A 25,829-nucleotide genomic window follows, 5' to 3' on the forward strand; every position below is an offset into this window, starting at 1 on the left:
CTTCACTATCACTTACTGGTTGAAAACATTGAAAAAAATAAGTTCTCTATGTCTCAGTTTTTTATCTATGAAGTAATAGCAGTGCAACAAACTAATGAAGTGGCTGTTTAGGTAAAAAATATGATCAAATATCAGCAGTTTCATGTGGTTCAATATACTAGCTAGTATTTATTTTGTGTCTATTATACCAGCCTCTGGGCTAAGTGTTTTATATGCATTTATCATTTTATTTTTCTTAAAATATCATGATACAGAAACTATTACCTCTATTTTATTTGATGAGAAATCTGAGGTGAGAGATTTAAATAACTTGCTCCAGGTTGTACAGTTAGTGGATGGCTAATTTAGGACATAAATAAATGTTTCCTGGCTCTAAGCCTGTGTTAGTGGCCATTAAGATGCTTGGCCGAGATCACAAATATGATCAAATTAACTAAAAATGCACAGAGGAGGATTTTGAGAAGATGGTAGAGACGGAAGCATCAGAAATCTATCTCCCCACTTAGATAACAGTTGCACTGGCAGAATCTGTCTGGTGTAACTATTCTGGAACTCTGAAGTCTATCAAAAGTTTGCAACTTCCAGGGGAAGTCTTAGAGAGTATGTTGTGATTAACTTTTGTCCATTTCTGCTTTTAGCACAGCAGCTACTTATTACCCTATTCCTCATTTCTGTGGCAGATAGCTGTGCATGTGTTCTTAGAGCAGCTCATACGCAGCTTGCAGGAGCCAGGGTAAGCAAAAAAGAAAGACCTGTTTTCTAAGAATTGGGGATCTGTGCTCTGATTGCTGTTTGTTGCTTATCATCACAGAGGTGCAGACAAAGAGGTGGTGGCCACTGTTGCTGCACCTCCTGCTATTGCTACTAACCCCACCCCTCTGCTGATACGACTTTCAAGGGGCTTAAAGGGTTGCTGCCATTGCCATTCCCTTTGTTTTTCTTTCTTTTCTCTTTGAGAGATATGCCTACAGGAAATCAGAAGACATACCTAGGGGAAGACATGAGAAAGATGCCTAGGGGAAGTCAGAAACTCAGAAAAGAACTGAGAAGGTCTTAAGTTTACTTCTCAGCATAGAGATAGCTTTAAACACTTAGGACAGAAAGGAAAAACAAAACCCAGCAGACCCTGGGGAATGGAGAATTCCTTAGGAGAGAATTTCTCATTCCCCATGTGGTTTCCAGAATTAGCACATTATTATATTCAAATGTTCAATTTTCAACAACAAAAACAAAATAACAAGGCCTACACAGGAAAACATGGCCCATTCAAAATAAAATAAAATAAGATAACAGAACTGTCCTTGAAAAAGACCTAATGGTGGATCTACTAGACAAAGGCTTTAAAACGGTTTTCTTAAAGATGGTCAAAGAACTAAAAGAAAACGTGGATAAAGTATGCAAAAAATAATGCATAAACAAAATGAAAATAGCAATAATGAGACCAAAAATCTAAACAACAACAACAAAACCAAAGAGAAATTCTGGAAGTAAAAAGTACAATAACTAAAATGAAAAAATTCACTAGAAGATTCAAAGGCATATTTGAGTAGGCAGAAGAAAGAATCAGCAAACATGAATATAGAACAATGGCAATTATTGAGTCTGAGGAATAGAAAGAGAAGGATTGAGGAAAACAGAACAGAACCTAAAGGACCTGTGGAACATTATCAAGCAGATCGTCCTATGCATTGTGGAAGTCCCAGAAGGAGAAGAAAGAGAGAATGAGGTAGAGAGAATATTAGTAAGAATGTCCAAATCTTCCTAAATCTAACCAAAGACATGAATATAAACGTACACGAAACTCAATAAACTTCAAGTAAAATAAATTCAGAGACTCACACCAGATACATTATAGTTAAACTGTCAAGAAACAAAGACAAAGAAAATTCTGAAAGCAGTAAAAGAAGTGATTTGTTACATACAAAGGCTACTTAATAAAATTGTTAGCTGATTTCGCATTAGAAACTTGGAAGGCTTCTATAGTCAAAGAGCTAAAAGAAAAAATTATCAATCAATAATATCTTGTGACATTTTACAACATGGATTGAACTTTGAGGAATGAGGCTCATAAGTGAAATTAGACAGTCACACACACACAAAAGATGCTATATGATTCCACTTATATAAGGTATGTAGAATAAAGTTACAGGGACAAAACGTAGAATAGTGGTAGCCGGGGGCTAGGGCTAGGGGGATATGTGTAACTATTGTTTAATAACTGGAATTGAAGTTTAAAAGATGGAAAGAGTTCTGCAGATGGATGGTGGTGATAGTTGCATGATGATAAGAATAAACTTAATGACATTGAATTACACTTAAAAATGATTAAGGTAGTACATTTTATATTATGTGTTTTACCACAATTTAAAAAATTGGAGAGGGTTAAGAATGTACATAAAGAGTCTGGAAGAACTTGAGACACTGGAGAATATATATATATATATATATATATATATATATATATATATATATATATTTTTTTTTTTTTTTTTTTTTTTTTTTTTTTTTTTGCATTTTTCTGAAGCTGGAAACAGGGAGAGACAGTCAGACAGACTCCCGCATGCGCCCGACCGGATTCCACCCGGCACGCCCACCAGGGGCGACGCTCTGCCCACCAGGGGGCGATGCTCTGCCCATCCTGGGCGTCGCCATGTTGCGACCCTCCTGGGTGTCGCCATGTTGCGACCAGAGCCACTCTAGCGCCTGGGGCAGAGGCCACAGAGCCATCCCCAGCGCCCGGGCCATCTTTGCTCCAATGGAGCCTTGGCTGCGGGAGGGGAAGAGAGAGACAGAGAGGAAGGCGCGGCGGAGGGGTGGAGAAGCAAATGGGTGCTTCTCCTATGTGCCCTGGCCGGGAATCGAACCCGGGTCCTCCGCACGCTAGGCCGACGCTCTACCGCTGAGCCAACCGGCCAGGGCCGAGACACTGGAGAATATTAACGAAACTTTGTCCCTGCCTCCCTCCCTTTCTATTATATTTCTTCAGGGGAGCAGGAGCGATCTCTTCCTATTGTTGTCATACACTGTGGACATTGAAGCAGCTCTTCAGCTTTGGTGCTGCCTTGTCTACCACCTTCTGAAGCCAACAAAAGACTCACTCTGCAGTAGGATAAAGATTTTTCAGAGTAAAGATGTATGGCAAGTTAGAGAACTCAACTATCATTTGTCTTTTATTTAATATACATTAACCTAAAAAAAATTTTTTTTCATAGTATCTGGTTGAGACCTGGAAAATAAAAGGGGTTTCAGTAGGAGCTTGTGTGGAAAGGAAACGCTGATCCTGTGGTTCAGAAGGACATGTGTTGAGAAGTTTTAGCTGGCAGCATTGTGAAAGGCTGAGTCAGAGGGGTCCCACAGGGTCCCTGCCCTCCAAAGGATAGAAAGAGAGATAGGGAAGAACCAAGACCAAACCACAGATATTTTTCTTCTTGCTCATCTCCTAGAACAGTCAGGACATCACAGCCCAGAATAACCTGTGATGAGCTTGTTTATAACTACAGGGCTTGAGCTACATGTTCTTTCTTTGATATTCATAGATTCTGAAATTCTAAAGCATAAACTGGGGCCTAGTTATTGATCAGAGCACACCCAAATCTATAAAATGTTTGCCTCCAACTAAGTTCAAAGGTATTTATTTATCTATTGCCAACCACCCTCTTTGCTTCCCAAAGTCTACCCACTAAGTCCATATTTCTGTGGCTTTCTATAGAAAGTGTTAGTTAAGTGTTGTTGTTTGCTATTACGTCACCAGTACCGTCAAAAGTGAGGTTCTTGAAAGCATGTGCAAATTTGAGGTCGGTCACATCCTCTCCATTTTCAAGAAATATCTTTAGCATATGTCCAAAGAGCAAGATTCCATTCAAATAGGCAAGAGAAAAGTCAGTTAAAACCTGAATAAGAAAGAAAAAATTTTAAATGAATTCCAAAAAAGAGATTCTGGTCTTGAACCTGAAGCAACATGTTCTTAGGGTCAGTAGGATCATGGGAAAGGTAAATGAATATTAGGGGAATTGTAGAAATAATATTACAGGAGAATTTTGGAAAATATTTTATTAATCCTGTGTCACAATTCTGTCTTCTCTTGGGATCAATAGAATGAGACACTGCCTCTAGGAAAGTAACTAAAAGTAGTTGTACTTACTTTTCACGAGGATAAAATATATCATTTTAACCAGGAAAGTCAACATAAAGCATTTACATAATTCTTATAAGATTTTATACAAAAATAATGCTTGTAGTTTAATATTTTCATTAAAGAATAAAGGAGCACAACCACAAAAACATACCCCTGCCTTTGAGTATCCTGAATGGGCAGGAGGAGTTTTGAATGGATGATACCACTAAACTTGCTTTGAAGATTCTGATTGGGTGTTTCCTCAGGCCACAAATGTTTGCCCAGAAGAACAAAAAAGAGAGGGTCAAAACTCCCCTGCAATAGTTGTACGCTGGTCCTCACATAGCTAGGCTATGGGTTAAAAGTTCCGTGTCCCTCTGAGACCAAGTGAGTTCTGTTAGTTGGGAATTCTGGACTGCCCACCTATGAAGAATCACACTTTTTCCAGAACCTAGAAGCTATGCAAGTGATATCTGAATACTACACCTGCAAGTTTGTATATATGCTAGAAAATATAAAAAGGAAAAAATAAAACACCTCCCATTGGTTTTAGGGTCTTTTACTGAAATCATCATTTTATGAGATGCAAAAAATCTAGTTAAGATCCAGACCCATCCAAAAAAGGGCATAGCCCCTAATTTTGGCAAGGTTGTGAATCAGAAGGCATAGAACTACTACCAGTCTAAGAAAAACTGTGAAACTCCTAAAGGTACCCAGCTTTCCTTTTAGAGCTCTTTGCGCCTGGCCTTTGCTCACTATCCCAAAACTGTTCAGGGTCCTCACGACTGCTCCTTCCCTCCTCTTCCCACTCCAAACCTGCTCTCAGCTGTCTTTGACAGCAGACTGCGTCTAATGAATGTGATCACATTAATGTGCAGTGACCAAGCCCACTGTGATGTTAGAGTCAATTGATGTTAGATCACGCTCAATTGAAGCATCCTTTTTGGGAGACAAATATTAAACCAGATGGGAGGCTGGGATAAGAGGAATAAACAAGGACTCTCCTGAACAAATGTGGACAATGTTATTCTAATTACAACAGAGGACAACATCTTTACTTAGGAATGCAGGATAGGCAAATGTAAGTTTACAGTTTTGAGTATGCAAAACACAGTTTATTCTTGTATTTTTATTGATTAATTATTATATTTTCCATATAAACAACCGTAAACCTACCTTTTCTCACCCTTGTATATATCTCTAAAGGTATAATTTTGTTATTGTTATCAGCAGAAAGTTGTTTTAAGATGTAGAAAACTTCATTTATTTAATATTGTTTAATTTCTACCTCCCCTAAGTTACAGGGCTTCTTCTGTCTTCCCACACCGTCACTTTCATTCTTATGTGACAGGAGTGTGAACGGTAGTGCTGCTCCGGCCTGCACACTGACTCACTGTAAGAGTTTTAATAGCAGAATTCCTGCTACTACGCACAGCTGGTCTCAGTTCATACTTGTTGAGTAAATTGGAATAAGTGAAGATAATAATAATAATTGTTCATCTTAGAATTTGAGTCCCATAGAGTAGAATAATATCTTAACCTTGACAAAGAAGATAATGGTATGACTATATAAAACTTACCAGTGACAAATTCTGGGAGAAAGAGGTATTTGAGATGGAATTGTTCGGATACAGTGTCAAAACAAGGACGTTTTTCATATAGTCAGGGGCTGTGACATTGTCCATGAAGTAGTCGTTACTGCAATAAAAGCACAAGTCTCTCAGGAAAATTAGGATGCTCCAAAATAAAGATGGAGCTTCTAGAATTTACACAAACTATAGCATCAGCTTTGCAATAGTTTAAAACATTTTATATTTCCCAGTAACCTGTAAAACTTTCTGCTTTTCCCAGACAGGCTTATTTTCTTCTACACCCGCTAAGCTGAGTAAGAGAACATAGGCAGCTGTACTTAATGTACACAAAGGGAGAAGAAGATCAGAAGACAGATACCACTTTGGGGGAGATTTTTCTGGGTTCTGGACATGTGAGCTCGAGCTTCCTTTCAAGACTTAATGACCCTTGATTTATTATACCTGTCTTTTTCTTAAGTGCTCATAGCAATTTAGAGATATTAAAATATGATATAGAGAAATTTTATGAAAATTACTTTTCAGATGGTGAAACTTAAGAATAGAAAGGCTAAATGTTTTTTTCTAACACTGTAAACTTCTAGACATTTGCTTATATCCTTGTATCCTCCACTCCAAGATAATACTTGACACACGGTGAACTCTTAATAATGTCTGAGATCGCACTGTAAATGGTATCTAAGCTTCTTAATCATTTAAATGAATCTAACATGTTTGAACTGCTATACCTGGGCTGACCATCATTTAATATTCAAACAGTAGGTGAACACATCCAAGAACTGAGAACCTTGTCAAAATTTTTGGTCATATTATCATATCTAATTTTAAAAGTACCCCTACAAAGTGGACATTTTTTGTGTGTGACAGAGACAGAGAGAGACAGAGAGAGGGATGGACAGACAGGAAGGGAGAGAGATGAGAAGCACAATTCTTTGTTGCAGCTCCTTAGTCTCCTTAGTTGTTCATTGATTGCTTTCTCATAGTGCCTTACCAGGGGGCTGCAGCAGCGCTAGTGACCCCTTGCTCAAGCCAGCAACCTTGGGCTCACGCCAGCGACCTTGGGCTTCAAGCCAGTGACCTTTGGGCTCAAGCCAGTGACCAGGGGGTTATGTCTATAATCCCATCCTCAAGCCATTAACCCCACACTCAAGCTGGTGAGCCCACGCTCAAGCCAGTGAGCCCGCACTCAAGCCAGATGAGCCCGTGCTCAAGCCAGCGACCTTGGGGTTTTGAACCTAGGTCCTCTGCATCCCAGTCCAACACTCTATCAAAGTGGACATTTTTATTTTCACTTCACAAATAAACAGATTTAATCTCAAAATACTAACACTCGAGTGTCAAGGGAACTAGAAGTGTCAGAATTAGAATTACAACCCAAGTATGTCTAGTTTCAAAGAAATCTCATGATTTTCCCAAAACATAGCCAGGTGTCCTTTGGGAATAGTGACAAAGGATTGCCAACACCTTGGAGGCTGACTGAGGATTGGCTAAGAGTAAAATTACAACCCAGATACATTGAAGATTCTTTCTAGAGGGCAAAACAATTACTAAAAGCAGCTATCAATGTGGTTGTAGGAATAAAATGTTGATAAGTTGCCTCCTTCCTTCTTATATTCTGCAGCAAAAAGTTAAATTGGTTGATTAAATTATCATCATGAACAACTTGTGGTCAAACAGGCCTGTGGCTCCCATGTGAACTCTCTTACCACTGTGAAAAGTATGTTTAGTGTGGGTTAAATAACTAGGCAAGTATGGGAAAGAGCTAACGCAGTAATAACTTCTGGTCTGAATACAGACAGGTAATAATTAATGATCAAGTCAGATAAGTGAAGCCATGTGATCTAGCTGATGGGGCAAAGGGCACAGCCACAGCAGTGACACCCGCAATAAGCTTAATCTGACTCAAACATGACCTTGGCCCAGTGAGTTTGTGGGTCTCCACATTAGAAGATAAGTGGTAAAATGAGGGATGTGATAAAAAGTGATTTCCGTTTTCTAGAATTTTCTCTCCTTAGTTCCAGTGATTGCTACAGCAGGCAAAGAATAACTGTATAAATCAGATTTGTTTAACTGGAACTTTTTCTATACCAAAAGTGGCTGAAGTAAAAATAACCTAGGATCAAAGGCCATTAGCAATTGAAGGCACAAATAGGACACACATTTTCATAAATAATATTATTGGGTTACAAAATGATTTATCACTGCCTGGGAAAAGACCTTAAAAATGAAGCTGAATACCAGGATAAATATACATGGGGGTTTAATGGGATTTTCAAAAAACTTTGGTATTTAGACATGATAGTGTTATCAAAGGAATACATCTCTACTGGCCATGATTAATTAAATGAGAATGAGGGTATAATATCAAAAGAATGAAACATAGGTTGAAATATATAATATCATCATATTAAACCCTGTATGAGGCTGTGTGAAGCAGAAGAAAAGAGAATGCATCTTCTGGAAATCTTTGGAGTATTTTCTTTCTGAAAGGAGAAGAGTCCTTCCAAATAGTACACCTACTTGAATAGGTCCACTAGAATAATGACAGTGTCTTCAGCCACTGCTCGGTCACCCTTGAGGGAGTGGATGATGTCTGGTTTACCACACGTAACAATCACTGGAGGAGAGAGAGCAAGATAAGGAGAGAAATATACAATGGTCTACACATAAACAGCGAAGGAAGCAGGTTCCTGAATTTGAACCCAGTATGTCTATGCTATGTTGTTTTAAAATTAACACCAACTCCTCAAATTCTACTGCTCCTTTTCTTAAATTTTAGTCATCGAGTCAGATAGAATCTTAGAGCTAAATAGAATCCTAAAAAGAATGATCTAGTTCATGTCCTTAATTTTATTGGTTTTGGGAGATCAACGCTAAGAGTCACAGGGTTAAAGAACTAGTAGATGTCAGAGGTAACTCTAATATTCAAGTTTTATGAGTCTGGTTCAGTGCTTGTTCCATTACACCATTACAAAAACTATTTTCATTGATAACTACTTTCACCTCACCATTTTTAGAGTGGTTGGAAAAAATATAGTATAAGTTAATGTAAGAATTGATGAAGCTTTCCTAAGCAACTTTCCTTGTGGGCTTTGTAGCTTCCTAACTCAGAACTTAGTGATTTCAGTGATAGAGGCCACTCAGATTCTATAATTGCAGCTAGAATTTCAAAATGCATGACTTTATGAGTAAAAGGAGTTGGGGGATACTTCATTAGATTTTTTTAATGTATTATGTTGCCCAGTTGAATTTTAAACCCTTTAGGGACATCAGTAACTTAATACTTTTTTTTCTCATATCTTGGTCAATGTTTAGCAAATATTAATTTCTTAATTTGGTAAATGCTTAATAATGACAGTAGATAATGATTTGAGTGTACCAAAAAATCCTGCCAAGCAAGCATTTTCCCAAAGCAAGTTCCCACAGTTGATTCCTTTACTCATGATATATTCTTATTTATAAAAAGAATTCTATGGGAAGTGAAGCAAATCACCTAATAATTTAGGAGGATGACTTTATCCCATTAGCCTTTCACACTTGACCTGTAACTCAGAGATGGGAGATTGTTGGGCAGATGAGATACTTTGCTTACTTTTGTAATTTCGCCTGAGGCTAGATATCAGTAAACATATCCTTTTAGTCACGAAGGGAGCAGAGTTCAGACTCTGTTTGAAGAATTGTCACAAACCCAATAAAATATTGGATGATGGGTCGTGATATCATTTTGGTTTATAAAAGTTGGATTTTAACATTGCCATTACTTTCTTAAAGTTAATATATTTGCTCAACATTAATTTTAAAATTTTTCTCAGAGGATAAAGTTTTAATCAACAACAACAAAAAAAAAAAACAATGCAATGGAGCTGAATGTAACCACAGATCTCCCAAAAGATAAAAAAAATAAGTCGAGATAATGATGACAACTCTGTTTGGTAGATTTGTCAAAATGACACATAAGGAAGTGGTAGTTGTGGATAAAAAGCTGGTCTAAAGTGATTCTTATATCTTCTTACCATTGCTTTTCCTATTGTGCTTCATTAAAATATCCCTAAACTCCTCCTCTTTTCTTAACATATTCTTGAAGCTAAGTTGCTGAGAAAAGTAGGAAACTCCAGCCTCCAGAGCATTGAGGTACCTAGAACAACAACAACAAATACATAAATAAATAAATTTAAATAAAAGAGAGAGAGAGAGAGAGAGACTATGAGAAACCAGCTTGTTCATTGTGCAATTTGCTCATTGTTTACAGATCTGTCCTGGGACTTGTTCATCTAAAATTTATTTCCACTGTTAACATAATAGATAACAAACCTCATGATTATGGACATCTGATTTAGTGAAAGTATCAAGGAAGTTTTAGGAATCTTCATGTATATGTATACCTAGTAGAGATTTGGCTAGTCCTTTATAATGGTTTCTGGCTATTTGCAGAAGGAAGATTCTACTCTGCTCTATACACCAGCCCCATTAACACAGATAAGTTGAAACCTTTGAATCTATACTACAAAAATTTAAAGATGATAGGAATAATTTCTCCTTCTGTGTGAGATGAACTTATGTGTGGTCTAAATTCACTACAAAGTTTCTAGGATGAGGCCTTTGGGTTGATTCTTGTGGGTGTGCAATCTCAGTGGTGCCCCATTTCAGTCTGCTCCATACTTATGTGGAGAGGACTACAGCACTCTGGAGGTACAAACAATAACCCAACCCTTTGCTGAAGGTGAGTGCACCTTGCAATTTTATTTTAGCAATGTTGTCTCTTACTTTGTTCTCTGTCCACCCCCACCTCCAGCTTATTCCTTTGAAAAACTATGAAATTATTTCTAACTAATGGTAGGTATAGGCAGAATGCACATTCTCTGGTTTTATATCTTTCACCATTTTCATTTTCCTTATCTGTAAAATGGGGATCATAATTACCTGTTCTCTTTTCTTCAGAGGGTTTACTGTGGGAAATCAATAAAACCACCTTGAAGGTACTTTGAAAACTAGGAAGAGTGTTGAAAATGCAATATATGTGATTATATTTATGATACTGTGTTTCCTTTGACACTGCTTTTATTTATGTGTAAGAAAGTGGGCTGGTGTCTACTCTTGATATTGTAGCAGAAGGAAGGTGCATCTGATAATAACCAGTGGCCTGCCTGAGTCAATGGCATCTCTCCGTAGCAAGTTCCAGAGAATGTAAATAATTCTACTTACCATAAACAGTCCTCAGTCTCATTATTATTCTTGTAAACATATGCAGTGTTCCAGGAAAATGTTTTGAATGGCAAATGATTGGCCTTCCAAAAGTTAACCAAGAAGTACATCAACTTCCTAGCTGGAGACATCATCCTGGTTAAAGTGTCTTTGTAGTCACATGTCAATCCAAAACTTCCCACTGAAATCATGGGATAGTCCATATGTGTGTCAAGGCTATGCCAAGAGGGAATAAAAAAAGTCAATATCAAGATTAACTTAAGTAGCACAAATAAGATCCCTCCTTAACCTGTTTCAGCATGTGGGTATAAATGGTAGGAGAGAAGTAGGATCATGCAAGCAGGTGTGCTATATAGATAGGTGACCCTCGCCCTGGCCGGTTGGCTCAGCGGTAGAGCGTCAGCCTAGCGTGCGGAGGACCCGGGTTTGATTCCCGGCCAGGGCACACAGGAGAAGCGCCCATTTGTTTCTCCACCCCTCCGTGGCGTCTTCCTCTCTGTCTCTCTCTTCCCCTCCCGCAGCCAAGGCTCCATTGGAGCAAGGATGGCCCGGGCGCTGGGGATGGCTCCTTGGCCTCTGCCCCAGGCGCTAGAGTGGCTCTGGTCGCAACATGGCAACGCCCAGGATGGGCAGAGCATCGCCCCCTGGTGGGCAGAGCGTGGCCCCATGGTGGGCGAGCCGGGTGGATCCCGGTCGGGCACATGCGGGAGTCTGTCTGACTGTCTCTCCCTGTTTCCAGCTTCAGAAAAAAAAAAAAAAAAAAAAAAAAAAGATAGGTGACCCTCTCACACTGGTGAGCTTCCAAACATTTACTGAGCATATGCTATGTTCTAAGAATGCTCTAGGTGTCTTCATGTTTTTGTGGGTTGGTTACTTTGACTTATTTTAAAATGAGTTGTCATATGGGATGTCATAACATCCAGGCTGGGACAAGTGATCTTTGGGGAGTGGGGATAAGAAAATAGAAGATATGGGCCTCTACAGCTACCACAATTAGAAAGTCCAAAGAGTGTCCTCTACACTTTTTTTCTCTCTTCATTGCATTGTTTCTGACTCTTCCATGAACTACCTTTGAGCGGAGGCGAATTTAACAGTGGACACACTTGGGTGCACCCTGGGCCCCGACTTCTGAAGGACTCTGCAAAACCCCAACTTCACACTTTTTTCTGATGACACCAAGTTTGGTTTCATATGTGCAATTTTAACATTAATAGTATATAGTATTTTCTATTATTTAAAAATATGGTTAACGTGTATTTTTATTTTCCCTCTCTCTCTCTCTCTCTCTCTCTCTCTCTCTCTCTCTCTCTCTCTCTTTTAAGGAGCCCAATATTTTCTTCTGTGCCTGGGGGCCTCAACCGACCTTAATCCGCCTCTGCCTTTGAGCAGACATCAGAGGAAGATTTTAGAGTTTTCCTTCCTTCCCTTAGCATGGGGCCTTCTTGTAGTTCCTTAAACAGATTGGGCTTCATTCTCAATCAGGGCCTCACATACCGGGGAAGCTGTGGCCCTGCCCCCTTTGCCTGGCTGGCTGTTACTCATCCATTGGGTCCTAGATTAAACATCTCTTTATCTGTCAGGAAACTTTTCCTTGATACCTAAGACCAGGCAATTATTTGGGAGAGTACTTGTCTCCTTCACTAGACTGCAAGCTTCAAGTCAAGGATCATGTCTTGCTTGTTCACCTCCATATCTCCAGCCGACCTGGTTCACACGCATTTGATAAAGGGGGTCCCCTTCCATCTGCCGTGCTCCACGGAGAGATTTCACTGAGAGTTCTGCTTCACCTCAAATATGCCATGTCTACAGCCCAATTTCTCTTCTATTTTCACTCTCAAAGTTGTTTCTTATCCTGATTTTTCCATTTCTTTTAGTGTTTTGAGATCACAAAGCCTTTTTGACTGCTTTCCATTGCTCACCCCAACCCCCGGTTACCAAATACTATTGAGTCTACCTTTACGTATCATTAAAAGCAAAATAAATAAATAAACAAACAAATAAATAAGTGTCTTTAAAAGCTCTTCTCCCTGTCCACGTCAGCTGCTTTCATGCTGAACAGGCCTTTCTCCCCCCTGCTGACTTCCCTGTTAGCAGTTTCTCCTTATGTGTTCTGGTCTTTTTTATATACTGTTGTCAATTATTCTTCCCAAAGTTGAGCTGCTTCTTATGGTACTTCCCAGTTCAACCTTAATGGTTGGTGAAATACAACTATATCTAATTAAATACAACAAATTACATATAACTAATAATCTAATTAAATAGAACTCTTTTACCTGGAACTCATGACCTCCCCATATGGCCCTACTGAAGTTTTCTAGTTTTATCTTTATTATTCTCCTACACAGCCCTTGCACACCAGTTAGTACAGACTTTAACAAATTTTCTGTACTTTACTGTTTCTTTGTTTTTATACTTACTTCTCCCTCTGCCTGGCTGGGATACTTACCCTCTCATCTTTAGCCATTAAAATGTTACCTATTCTTCAACATGCAACTTGTATACCACTGCCTTTGGGAAGTCGTCCCCTTCTTGAAGAGTAACTCTCCCAACCAGAGGTGACCCTTTCTTCCTGTGCATCCAGACCATCTGGATAAACTTCTCTGATGAAACTCATTTCACTCAGACTTGTATTGATCAGCAGTGTCCTTGTCATCTTCACTAGGTCACCAGGTAGGGGCTGTGTTTTTCCTTATTCTCTCTATTCCAATACAACTAAAATGCTTCTTTGCACATGGAAAATCCTCATAAGTAGAGAGTCGATTTTCTTAATCCTCCTTTTCCTTTGGGTGCACTCCACAGCATTATCAAGAAGGGATTGTACAAGATGACAATAGAGAATGAGTGAAAGAAAGTAAGATTCTGTATTTGTCTGCATTTTGGTATGAAGATGGGCTCAAAAGTGCTTCTGTGGTGTGTTTATGGTGAGCATCTGAGTCGGTTTGTAGAGCTGGGTGTGAGGTATGAGAAACACACTTTGCAATGGAAATTTCAGAGGTCTAACAGTTACCCTCCAAAATCTATTGCAAGGGCCTCTTCAGCACAGTTTTCTCTGTGTAGGTAACGGAGGATCCTTGATTCAGGGGAAGATTGTATGTAACACATGAGAGGGATCTTGTTTGGGAGAAGGTATAATCTGGCAGAACAAAGTGTTTGTAGTGATGAAATGTAATGATTGCAAGGAATGAGGGCAATTGTCCCAAAGACAGAGAAGTGTTTTCATTCTAGAATATATTGAAAGCTCCTTTCTAAGCTGATAAGAGCACTGGGCAAAGTACTTTAACATGTTATTTCTATCCTCAAATAATGTTATGAAATGAGTAACCTTGGTACTTTTCTTACTTTTATAAACCCAGGGCTAACAAAGAGCCCTGCCAATACCTAAGGGTGCTGTCCTTTTCTTTGTGTTTCTATATGTTCTGCTTATACTTTTGTGACTGTTTCTTTGATTAGGCTTCTCAGATTATCCAAATGCGCTTGCCGGTTTTCCAGCTAGGACTCTCTGACTTTTTACCTTTACTGTGTTTTCTCTCCAGCTCAGTCTCTGTACCTAAACAGCTATTATCATCCTCCCCACAATGCAAAGGTGGAGTTACCTGGATAAAGGAATGATGGTTAGAAGGCATGTGGCAAAATATGAGGGCCTGGACACTCCTGATTGTATTGCCTTGGCTAGACTGATGTTTAATGAACCATTAAAACATCGACATCACATCTGGACTTCAATTCACAGTGGCATTAAAACAACAACAAAACAAACAACTTACTACATCTGGAAGGTGGAATATGTACACGAGGGTCCCACGAGGGCACAGCCCATTGTTTTTTTATTCTGTAGAGAAATAAAAATAAAAAACTAATCTCTAAAACTAAAATTAAAAAAAAAAAATCAAAGGACAAGAAGAGAAATGGCAAGAGGAAGGCTCCCAGAAAGTGAAAAAGTGGACCACTTAAGATTTTAGGCCCTGGCCAGGTAGCTCAGTTGATCAGAGCATCATCTCCATGCACCATGGTTGCAGATTTGATCCCCAGTCTAGGCACATACAAGAATCAACCAACAAATGCATAAATAAGTGAAACAACAAATTGATGTTTCTCTCTTTCTCTCTTCCTTTCTCTCTCACTCTCAAATCATTTTTTTTATAAAAGATATTAGAATTCAAAGCAGAAAGAAGCAGCAAATGGTGCTTTGGGCTGGGCAAGGGGTAGCCAAGGGATACAGAAGTCTGAAAGAGGCAATTTTGTGGGTGGAAAGAAGGGTATTACATGGCTCTGGCCAGTTGGCTCAGTGGTAGAGCATCAGACCAGTGTGTAGATGTTCCAAGTTCAATTACTGGTCAGGGGTCAGGGCACAGAGGAGAAGCACCACTGCTTCTTTACTCCTTCTCCCTCCCTCTCTCTTTCTTCCCCTCCTGCAGCCATGGTTCAGTTGGAGCAAGTTGGCCCAGGAGCTGAGGATGGCTTCATAACCTCCACCTCATGTGCTGAGAAGAGTTTGATTGCTGAGCAATGGAGCAACACCCCAGATGGGCAGAACATTGTTCTCTAGTGGGCTTGTTGGGTGGATCCCAGTCAGAGTGCATGTGGGAGTCTGTCTCTCTGCCTCCCCTTCTCTAACTGAATAAAAAAATAAAAGAAAGGTATTTTTTATTTTCCTCTATTAACTCATTGCTCAACTTAGTTGTGCACTGATTGCTTCTTGGAGGTGCCTTGATGGGAGACTGAACTGGCAGCCTTGGGCTCAAGTCAAGCCAGTGACCCTGTGTTCAAGCCAACACCCCAGATCAAGCCAGCAACCTTGGGATTATATCCACGATCCCATGCTCAAGCTAGTGACTCCATGTTCAAGCCAGTGACCCCATGCTCAAGCCAGCAACCTCAGGTTTTAAACCAGTGACCTCAGCATTCTAGGTTGACATTCTATCCACTGCACCACCACCAGTCAGGGAAACCTGGATTCTTCATCAAGAGGGGGATGCAGAATGGAGGAGGGACTGGAAGATGAGCATATAGTGGTTCTGTAGGCCGCATTAGAGAGAAACTAAATCTGAAGGTACTTTGGAGGGAGTGGGCAAATTTTAGGGAGACCTACATAGTAGGGCTAAAAGAGAGCAAGTGCAATGTGACCAGCTGACTGATGATAAATGTTATTTTTTTTACTATCTCTCAAGGGGAATGTGATTAGAAACATCCTGTCCTTGGTTTTAGAGAATCAGGTTATATCTCCCTCTGTATACCTTGTTTACCCCCTGCCCTCCCAAGATTGAGGATGATTACTGTCATCAGCCACTCCTCCTGGCATGGGTACAGCCTATTGTATCGCTGTGATGTTATTCATTAAAGCTTCAGAGCCAAGGCTCTGTGCCCAGGGCCCTGCTTCACGGAAAGCCCTTTCTAAGATTTCTGTAGTAAAGGAGGCGTCTCACACCCCTACTTGCTTCTAGAGAGCTTGGAACACACTTTAGTTCCATAAAGCTCTTGGTGGGTTTGGGAGTTATATATATATCATTTGACATTACAGTTATTACTTTAAAGTTAAGTTTCAGATTCAGACCTTATATCACCTTACATATGGTGATGACTTGAAACAGAGATCTTGGCTATAGGGCTTTAGAATATATTTTTAACAGGGTATCTCAGGTATTTCTTGAGGAACACAAACCAACATTCAAATTTATAAAACTTTCTGAAATAAAATAATTCCCTTCCATACCACTGAAAGTGTACAGATAGTGCATAGCGAAGGTTCTGCCCACTTTCCTGGATTCCTGGGAAGGCCCTATCACTTGGGAAATATATAGGGATAAAGTTAGAGAACCCTATGTTTATATCACTCGGCTGCAAGGCTAGTGATGACATGAGAGAGGCTCATGGACAGGTGCCCAAGTTTCAGACGATGGCTGTCCTGTGACAAAAAGATGTGAGCACTATCTACAGAGGCAAGCACTTACTAAAATGATCCTGAGTAGGTCGAGGCCTTCACAGGTGCTACTCCGACAGTCACCACTAGCATTATAAATCCCATCCTCCGAAGAGATATAATCTGCCTTCACAGTCACGTTTATGTCTGTTATCCAGGAATGAGGAAAAAGAGAAAGCCAGTGTTATTTTTTAGTAGTTTATATCAGACATAAAATGTATCTTTTGCCAAATGATCCTGGGAAATAATGAAAATCCATTTTCAAGAAGAGGAATATTTGAGTCCTGAGTTTTTACATTACTCTCTGTCACTTCTTTTTTCCTCTCTCTGTCTCTGACCCTCTCTCAACAGCTTTATAATTTACCCCCATAAAAATCACTCATTTTAAGTGTGCAATTCAATGACTTTTAGTCTCTCTCTCTCTCTCTCTCTCTATATATATATATATATATACACACACACACACATACACACATATATATCTGTGCAACCATCCCATAATGCAGTTTTAGAACATTTTTATTTTCTTCATCCTCTTTTCATAACTCTCAACTTAGCAAGTTTCCTATACATGTCTGTGGAAGGTTAGAAAAACAATGACATTGGCATTATTATATCTATTCTTTTATGTTCCCAAGATGCCGGTTCTGTTTGCTGCCAATGTACACAATGGCACCTTTGTGGTTTGTCTTCAAAGCCATAGTGAACCGTGCCCACCCACACTGGCCCAAGCTCTTTGGATAATGGGTCATCTTCAGATGCAGGCAAGAGCATCAATGCTAATATGCCTGGGTATTGGTAGGCATCACATTTTGGAAGGCAATAAAGAGAGAGCAGACCATTTGACCAAACTCTTTTTCTTGCATGTTGTTTTTCTTCCAATAAAAGTATTCAGGACAAATCCTTGATTCCAAAGCAAAGATGTTCCATATTCTGTGAAGCCCTTATACAGGAAACCTGGAAACCTCACTTGCTAGTCTGGCAGTAAGAGTGACTTTCTATGTGTTCTTGCACAAGCCATTTTAATTTCTCTACTAGGTTCACTCACATGTAAAATGGGATTAAAACCAGGTTTGTCGGCCCTGACCAGTTGGCTCAGTGGTAGAGTGTTGGCCCCACGTGTGGATGTCCTGGGTTTGATCCCCAGTCAGGGCACACAAGAAAAGCACTCATCTGCTTCTCCATCCTTCTCCCCTCTTCTTTCTCTCTCTCACTTGTCCCCTCCCGCAGCCAAGGCTCTACTGGAGCAAATGTGTCCTAGATACTGAGGATGGCTCCATGGTCTCTGCCTCAGGTGCTAGAATGTCTCCAGTTGCAATACAGCAATGGCCCCTGATAGGTAGACAATCTTTCCCTAGGGGGCTTCCCGGGTGGATCCCTGTCAGGGATATGCAGGAGTCTGTCCCTCTGCTCCCCACTTCTCACTTCAGAGAAATACAAAAATAAACAAACAAAAAAAACCAGGTTTGTCAAATGTACCATATTTCCCCATGTATAAGACGCACCCTTTTTGGAAAAATTTGGGGTCTAAAACTGGATGTGTCTTATACAGTGGTTATAGACTTTTTTACTTGCATTTCCCACTTTTTCGCACTTGTTTTTGCACTCATTGTTGAAGACAGTGATTTGTCATCAGACACAGCTGAGGACAAGCTAATGGATGGGAGTTTTGACAGTGATGAGGAATTGTATGCATTTTATGATGAATTAAACTTGAGTTCAATAACTTTATGTAATACATTCTTTTTTTCAAATTTCAGGCCCCAAAATTAAGGTATGTCTTATACATCAGAACGTCTTATATATGGGGAAATACGGTAATAATTTTTAATTCTTTTAAAAGAAACTATCAACAACAGAAGGTATTGTTCTTCTGAACATCCAAATTAGGATATTTTAAAAGATAAAGACTTGGCCCTGGCCAGTGGCTCAGTGGATAGAGCATCGGCCCGGCAAATGGTCCACACACATAGGAGAAGTGACCATCTGCATCTCTCCTCTCCCTCTCTCCTTCTCTTCCTCTTTGCCTCCCGCAGCAAGTGGCTCTGTTTGAGCATGGACCCGAGTGCTGAGGATACGTCAGCCTCTGGAGCTAAAAATAGCTCAGTACTCTAGCATCAGCCTCAGACGGGGTTGCCTGGTGGATCCGGTCAGGGTACATGTGGGAGTCTGCCTCACTATCTCCCCTTGCTCTCACCTAAAAATAAATAATAAATAAAAGACATAGACTTGCTTTTTCAGAAAACGGAAATGGCTTTGCACTTCTATAGCCAGCCACTTCAGAGATGTGTCTACCAACTAGGAACATTCTAGCTTTTGCTTTTATTTGGAGGGGGCGGTGTAATTCAAGGATACTCATTCTGATACTTCGTTTAGTAAGAGATCTAAATAAGAAATGACAGTACTTTGCTCAGTAAGACTAGCCAAATAGGGGAGATCAATTCAATAAGACCAGTCAGAGAAAATTAATGGAAGATATGGGATCAATGACCCATGTGCCAACCCTTTATATTCTTTATCTTATTTAATTCTCCTAACAGTAAGGAGAATATAGGTTACATGAAGCCAGAAGAATAGTGTGTGTGAGGCTGTGGCAGACCTGGAGGAGGGAGAGTGCATGTGGGGAATAGTAGAAAATTGGGGTGGAAAAGGGGTTGGAGGCCCTGGCTGGCTGGCTCAGTGGTAGAGCGTCGGCCTGGCATGCAGGAATCCCAGGTTCGTTCCCGGCCAGGGCACACAGGAGAAGCGCCCATCTGCTTCTCCATCCCTCCCCCTCTCCTTCCTCTCTGTCTCTCTCTTCCCCTCCCACAGCCAAGGCTCCATGGGAGCAAAGTTTGCCCAGGCGCTGAGGATGGCTCTGTGGCCTCTGCCTCAGGCACTGGAATGGCTCTGGTTGCTACAGAGCTACGCCCCAGATGGGCAGAGCATCGCCCCCTGGTGTACATGTCGGGTGGATCCTGGTCAGGCGCATGCGGAAATCTGTCTGATTGCCTCCCTGTTTCCAACTTCAGAAAAATACAAAAAAAGAAAAAAAAAAAGGAAAAGAAAAGGGGTTGGAAAGTAGCAAGAGGAGTCAGAAAGTGAAGTGGAGGTCAGTATACAGTCACGTGATGAAAACAGGACATTGGCAAGATGGCCACACTTTTGCTGGTAATATATCATATAAGTTAGCTCTTTCCCCCTCAACCACCTGTTGCTGCAATGAAGATGACCCACTTAAAAATCCTAGGGTCAAGGTAGGCCATGAAGGACAAACAAAACCCAAGTATAAATACTGCACAGGGTCTGGGAGAAGGGAAATGGACATCTATTGAATGAGAGCTAGGACCAGTGATTTCACGTCTGGAAACTCAGTTTCTCACCCATTTATTCATAATATAGAACTGGATGATTTTTATTACTAAATATATGCGTAGCATTGGGTTGTGGATTTTTGCATGCATTATTTCAACTAAATTTCCCCCTGAATCCTATGAGGTTAATTAATAATTTACCTTCCTAATTTAAATATGAGAAAATAGAGTTCTATAGAAATGGAGCTGGGTTTTGAACCTGGAACAGTCTGATTCTAGAACCTGATTAATATGCTATAGAACAGCAGTTCTCCAAGTGTGGGCCATTGACTGCTGAGGTATCTTGAGACTCCTTCAGGAAGTCCAGGAACCTATTCTCATAATTATGTTTAGACATTTTTTGCTTTTCCACTCTCCTTCAATCATGAGCATATAGCAGAGTTTTCCAGAGCCCACATAATATATATTATTGCAACAAAGTACAGAAACAGATATGAAAATCCAGCCCTTTTCTATTAATCTCACTTTAAAGATTTGCAAAAACGTAAATCAATACTTTTCCCACCTACTTTGATTTTTTTCGTTTTGATATATATAGTTTTTTTTTCACTAAGAAATTTTATTTACGTTAACCGATAAAGTGTCTATAGTTGTTATTTAAATGAATCAGCAAGCAAATATTTACAACACTTCTCAGTTTTAATTTCCAATAGAGTAAATGCTGATAAGTGTAACTACATACACAAAGCTCTTCAGATTCCACAATTCTTTTTAAAAATGTAAAGAGGTATTTAGACCAAAAAGTTTGAGAGCCACTTCTGTAGAACACACTATAGTAAGCTGCTGTCTCTCTACATTTTATGGTTATGTGAACTGGTTTTTTTATTAACCCTTTTATCACCCTGAATTCCAAATGGTCTCTAGAGAAAATGCTAAACATTTTTCAAACAGTGGAATGGCTTCCATGGAATAACAAATCAAAGCTTAACTTTTAAAATAAGCAATTACTTAAAAATTTATTTTATTTATTTTAGAGAGAGAGGAAAAGAGAGAGACAGAAACATTGATCTGTTCCTGTATGTGCCCTGACCAGGGATCAAACTCACAACCTTTGGTATGGGGACAATGCTCCAACCAACTGAGCTTTCCTGCCAGGCTGAAACCTATGTGTTCCTATGGAACAATGCCACCCCATTAAATTTAATTTTTAAATAATATTAGGCCCTGGCCAGTTGGCTCAGCAGTAGAGTGTCAGCCCGGTGTGTGGAGGTTCGGGGTTCGATTCCTGGTCAGGGCACACAGGAGAAGCACCCATCTGCTTCTCCACCCCTCCCCCTCTCCTTCCTCTCTATCTCTCTCTTCCCCTCCCACAGCCAAGGCTCCATTGGAGCAAAGTTGGCCCTGGCATTGAGGACAGCTCCATGGCCTCCGCCTCAGGTGCTAGAATGGCTGCAGTTGCAATGAAGCAATGCCCCAAATGGGCAGAGCACCAACCCCTAATAGGCATGCCGGGTGGATCCCGGTCAGGCGCATGGGGGAGTCTGACTGCTTCCCCACTTCTAACTTCGGAAAAATACAAAAACAAAACAAAACAAAAAAAACAATTACAACAAGCATTATTTCTTATTCCTCTCTGGTCTGTACTCTCACCCTAACATGGTATCTCAGGCCTGATACAATGAGTGGAATGCCATAAAATACAGGTTGAGCTCAGAATTCTCTATCTTCTATCTAGGGCTTTGAGAATGGGATTGTACTAAAGTGAATCTGGATACAGTGCTTGAGTCTAGGAAAGCGACACCCTCAGCACATAACAGCACATGGAGGGCATGTACCCAGTAGTTTAGCCATGGAACTTACATTCTTTTTTTTTTTTTTTAATAAATTTTTATTAATGGTAATGGGATGACATTAATAAATCAGGGTACATATATTCAAAGAAAACATGTCTAGGTTATTTTGTCATTAAATTATGTTGCATACCCCTCGCCCAAAGTCAGATTGTCCTCCGCCACCCTCTATCTAGTTCTCTGTGCCCCTCCCCCTCCCCCTAATTCTCTCCCTCCCTCCCTCCCATGTCCTCCCTCCCCCCACCCTTGGTAACCACCACACTCTTGTCCATGTCTCTTAGCCTCGTTTTTAGGAACATACATTCTTAAGGAATTATTGTTCTAAGGTTGAAAAAATCTTTTTCCATGTTTCCCATCAACTCTTACCTATTCTTCAAAATCCACAAAGGTTTCCTAAGTGTTAAGAAAAAAAGATTGATCTCTTCCATTTGGACCTCACCCACATTTGAAGTCTTAATTTTCTTCTAATTAGCCCTTAAGTATATTGTTTTAGAATTTTTTCCAAATAATAAAATGTTTCACCAAATGCAAAAATTGGGGCATTATTGTCTATTCTTTCTTCTTCCTAAAGTTTTCTACTTATTTAATCCATTCAACAACCTCACCATTTATAACTCTATTTCACAAATGAGATGAGTGAAATTTTGAGAGAATAAACAACTTATTCAATTAGTAAATGATGGAGCAATAATTCAAATTCAGGTAATATGAGTTCAGAGATGAAGATCTTACACACTATACTGTTTATTTTATATGCCTGGAAACTTATTCACCTAACAGCAGCAACAGCCTAGCAACAACTACAGCATTAACATCCCAAGAACAACAATACCAGTGATAACAACCAAAATAACCTCCATTTATTGAGTACTTACTATTTTCAGTCAGTGTATTAGGTTCTTTATGTGAACTTTCCCATTTAATTCATACTGTAGCCACATGAGGTAACTACTATCTATAATAATTTTATAGATGAGGGAATTAGGAACAGAAAACTTAAATAATTTCCCTGAGTTTACTGGTGGTAAATGATTGGATAAAAGGCTAAAGTAGAAACCAAGATCTATTTGATTCCAAATCTCTCTTTCTAACCACAATGTTCCATTGCCTTATTTTAATAAGAGAATTAGTTCACGGTGGGTAAAGAGCTTACAGTAGCAAGACACAGTCTTCGGAATTAGATATGAGTTTAAATCTAATTTCAAACTGACAACCTATATGACTTCTGCAAAGATATTAAACTCTGCCAGGAAAGTGTCAACAATGCCAACCTTACAGAGCTGTGATTAAAGAGGTTATACACCTTACTTAGCGAGCACATGATAGGTATTTGATAAACAATAAAACCAAGGCTTGCCTGACCGGGCGGTGGTGCAGTGGATAGAGCATTGGACTGGGATGCGGAAGACCCAGGTTCGAGACCCCAAGGTCGCCAGCTTGAGGGAGGGCTCATCTGGTTTGAGCAAAATCTCACCAGCTTGAGCCCAAGGTCGCTGGCTCGCGCAAGGGGTTACTCGGTCTGCTGAAGGCCCGCAGTCAAGGCACATATGAGAAAGCAATCAATGAACAACTAAGGTGTTGCAACGTGCAACAAAAAACTAATGATTGATGCTTCTCCTCTCTCTCCATTCCTGTCTGTCTGTCCCTGTCTATCCCTCTCTCTGACTCTCTCTGTCTCTGTTAAAAAAAAAACCTAACAAAACAAACAAACAAACAAAAAAAACCCCAAGGCTTGAGGAGATGAAGGAAAATCATTCATCCAGGGTCACAGAGAGAAAGCTCTGAGACAGGGACTCCCATCCAGGTCTTCAGACTTTAAATCAAATGTTCTTTTCATTGATATATTCTGCCTTGGTAAAAAGGGGATTTTATTAAGTGACCTCAAATTTCTTTATTTACATCTGAATCTGGTCTCAGACAAGATTGAAGAAATACATATTGCACAGAAGCAACTTATTACACATGTATGATGTATAATACTGGCTGTCATTATTACCAGTTTTAAATAGAGAAAATTAAAACATACCCTTTTCAAAACCATAAATAACCATTAAGATGTATCAAATAGGACCAACTTGGTAGTTTTACTTCTGGTAATCTAGTTTCAAAGAATGAAAAAAAAACTATATACATGAAAATGTTTAGTATATTATTTTAAAAATAATCATGAAAAATTAAGAATAATGGAATATCTTATAATAAGAAATTTTTAAATAATTTGAGAGAATATTTACTCCAAAGAAGTAAATACATCTAGTAAACACATCTAGTCTCATGATGCTGTGAAAATTCTGCAGCTATAGAAAAGACACTTGTAGAATAATGTAAAGTGAAATTAGAAGGTTAGAAAATTATTTCTATGCCACAGTGATCCCAACCATGTTCTTAAAAATAAGAATCCAAGAAGCATATAAAAAGACCCTGGAAAAATCCAAGTGGCTAGAAATAATCAAGGGTGATTTTTTTCTCATATCTTATATTTTATTCTACAAATTTTATCTAATGTTTTAAAGTTTATTTTAATAATTAAAAGATACAGTGAAAAACTGCAACACTGAATTCTATTAGAAATTTACTATATTGACTATGTCTTATAATAATAGTCACAGGAGAAGTAAAGAGTAAACAGATGGATTAAAAATTCCAGAGAAGCCCTGGCCAGATAGTTAAGTGGTTAGAGCACTGTTCCCATACACCAATGTTGTAAGTTCGATTCCTAGTCAGTGCACATACAAGAATCAACCAATAAATGCATATATAAGTGTAACAGCAAAACCAATCTCTCTGTCTCTCTCTTCTCAAATCAATCAATAAGTTAAAAAATTTTCTTTTAAATTCCAGAGAAAGATTGAGCATCGGTATGAATTTTATTCTTTTAACTCATCTTCTTGACTGGTAACCCTGTGAAATCTTAGGCCTAGACCAAATCTTGCCTCTGAGCAGCTACAAGAGGAAACATGATGCTTCCCTGAAAGAAAGCAATAAATCTGTTTTTTATTGAAATGCTATCTGGGGCATTTCATTGCTGTGAACACCTGGCATTTCCTGAGTTGGGCCATTCCCAGAGCAGGGTGGATTATGAGTCATGTCACTGTGGTAGGGCTCAAATCCTTCTGTCTCAGGATCGGAGGCCTTGAAACAGAAAGGGGTTGCGGAACAGGACCTTAGAGAAGGTTGGTGATCAAGCTAAGAATGCACGGCTTTGACTTAACAACCCTCCCTTTGACCCCAGAGATTGGAACAGGGAGGAGGAGAAGGATTCTGTTACCATATTCTTACCATCCTCATTCAGACGCTTTGTCACTATCTTCACTCCATGTTCCACCACATTTTGCAAGTTATTCAGAGGCTCTAAGAAGGCTGAGTTTTTCATCATCAGGACGCTGATTTCGTAGCTGCCATTGCTGCACTTCTTACTCACCTCAGTGGTTGGAAACATCAGCCCTGGACGGAGGAGCAGTGACCACAAAGCTAAGCCCAACAGTGTCTTCATGACCTTGCTCACCTCAGAACCATACTCCTTCTGCTCAGTTGCATTCCTCTGGGCTTTTAGGGAGATAGAAACACCAGCTGGACAGCCTCTAGCTGGGTCCCTCTGTCCACTTTTCCACACGTTCCTTTTCTGGTCATAACCCACTGGTCACGTGGACCATAGAATACAGCCTGTTTGCCAGTAATTAGCAGCTACATTATGGTACAAGATAAACCAAAGTTCGCTTTGTGTGTTTGTTCACAGAAAGGTCAGAGTTATAAACAAGGAGATTACATAGGCCTCACCCAATAAAAATATATGACACATCACTGAGAAGAGGGAAAAGAGGAAGAGGGAAATATAGTATGTACATGAAAAGCTTTATAATATGG

The 25,829-nt window shown here is 39.6% G+C and overlaps 1 protein-coding gene across 3 annotated transcripts in view; it reads right to left on the reverse strand.

Moving 5' to 3' along the window:
• GUCY2C (guanylate cyclase 2C) overlaps window positions 1-25,604 on the reverse strand; it is an 89,570-nt gene extending 63,966 nt beyond the window's left edge. Inside the window, exons 1-8 of one of the 3 annotated variants that reach the window (XM_066264533.1) lie at window positions 25,245-25,604; window positions 16,854-16,969; window positions 14,670-14,734; window positions 10,906-11,121; window positions 9,717-9,838; window positions 8,224-8,320; window positions 5,695-5,812; window positions 3,755-3,890 (exon numbers count right to left, since the gene is read on the reverse strand). In XM_066264533.1, coding sequence (XP_066120630.1) covers window positions 3,755-3,890; window positions 5,695-5,812; window positions 8,224-8,320; window positions 9,717-9,838; window positions 10,906-11,121; window positions 14,670-14,734; window positions 16,854-16,969; window positions 25,245-25,458 — 1,084 coding nt within the window. In that variant the 5' untranslated portion in view covers window positions 25,459-25,604. The remainder of the gene's footprint in view (window positions 1-3,754; window positions 3,891-5,694; window positions 5,813-8,223; window positions 8,321-9,716; window positions 9,839-10,905; window positions 11,122-14,669; window positions 14,735-16,853; window positions 16,970-25,244) is intronic. The other 2 variants (XM_066264535.1, XM_066264534.1) reach the window with 2 other exon arrangements.
• Window positions 25,605-25,829: the final 225 nt, after the last annotated feature.

This window comes from Saccopteryx bilineata, chromosome 1, assembly GCF_036850765.1.
Source record: "Saccopteryx bilineata isolate mSacBil1 chromosome 1, mSacBil1_pri_phased_curated, whole genome shotgun sequence".
In the NCBI taxonomy this organism is placed as follows: domain Eukaryota; kingdom Metazoa; phylum Chordata; class Mammalia; order Chiroptera; family Emballonuridae; genus Saccopteryx; species Saccopteryx bilineata.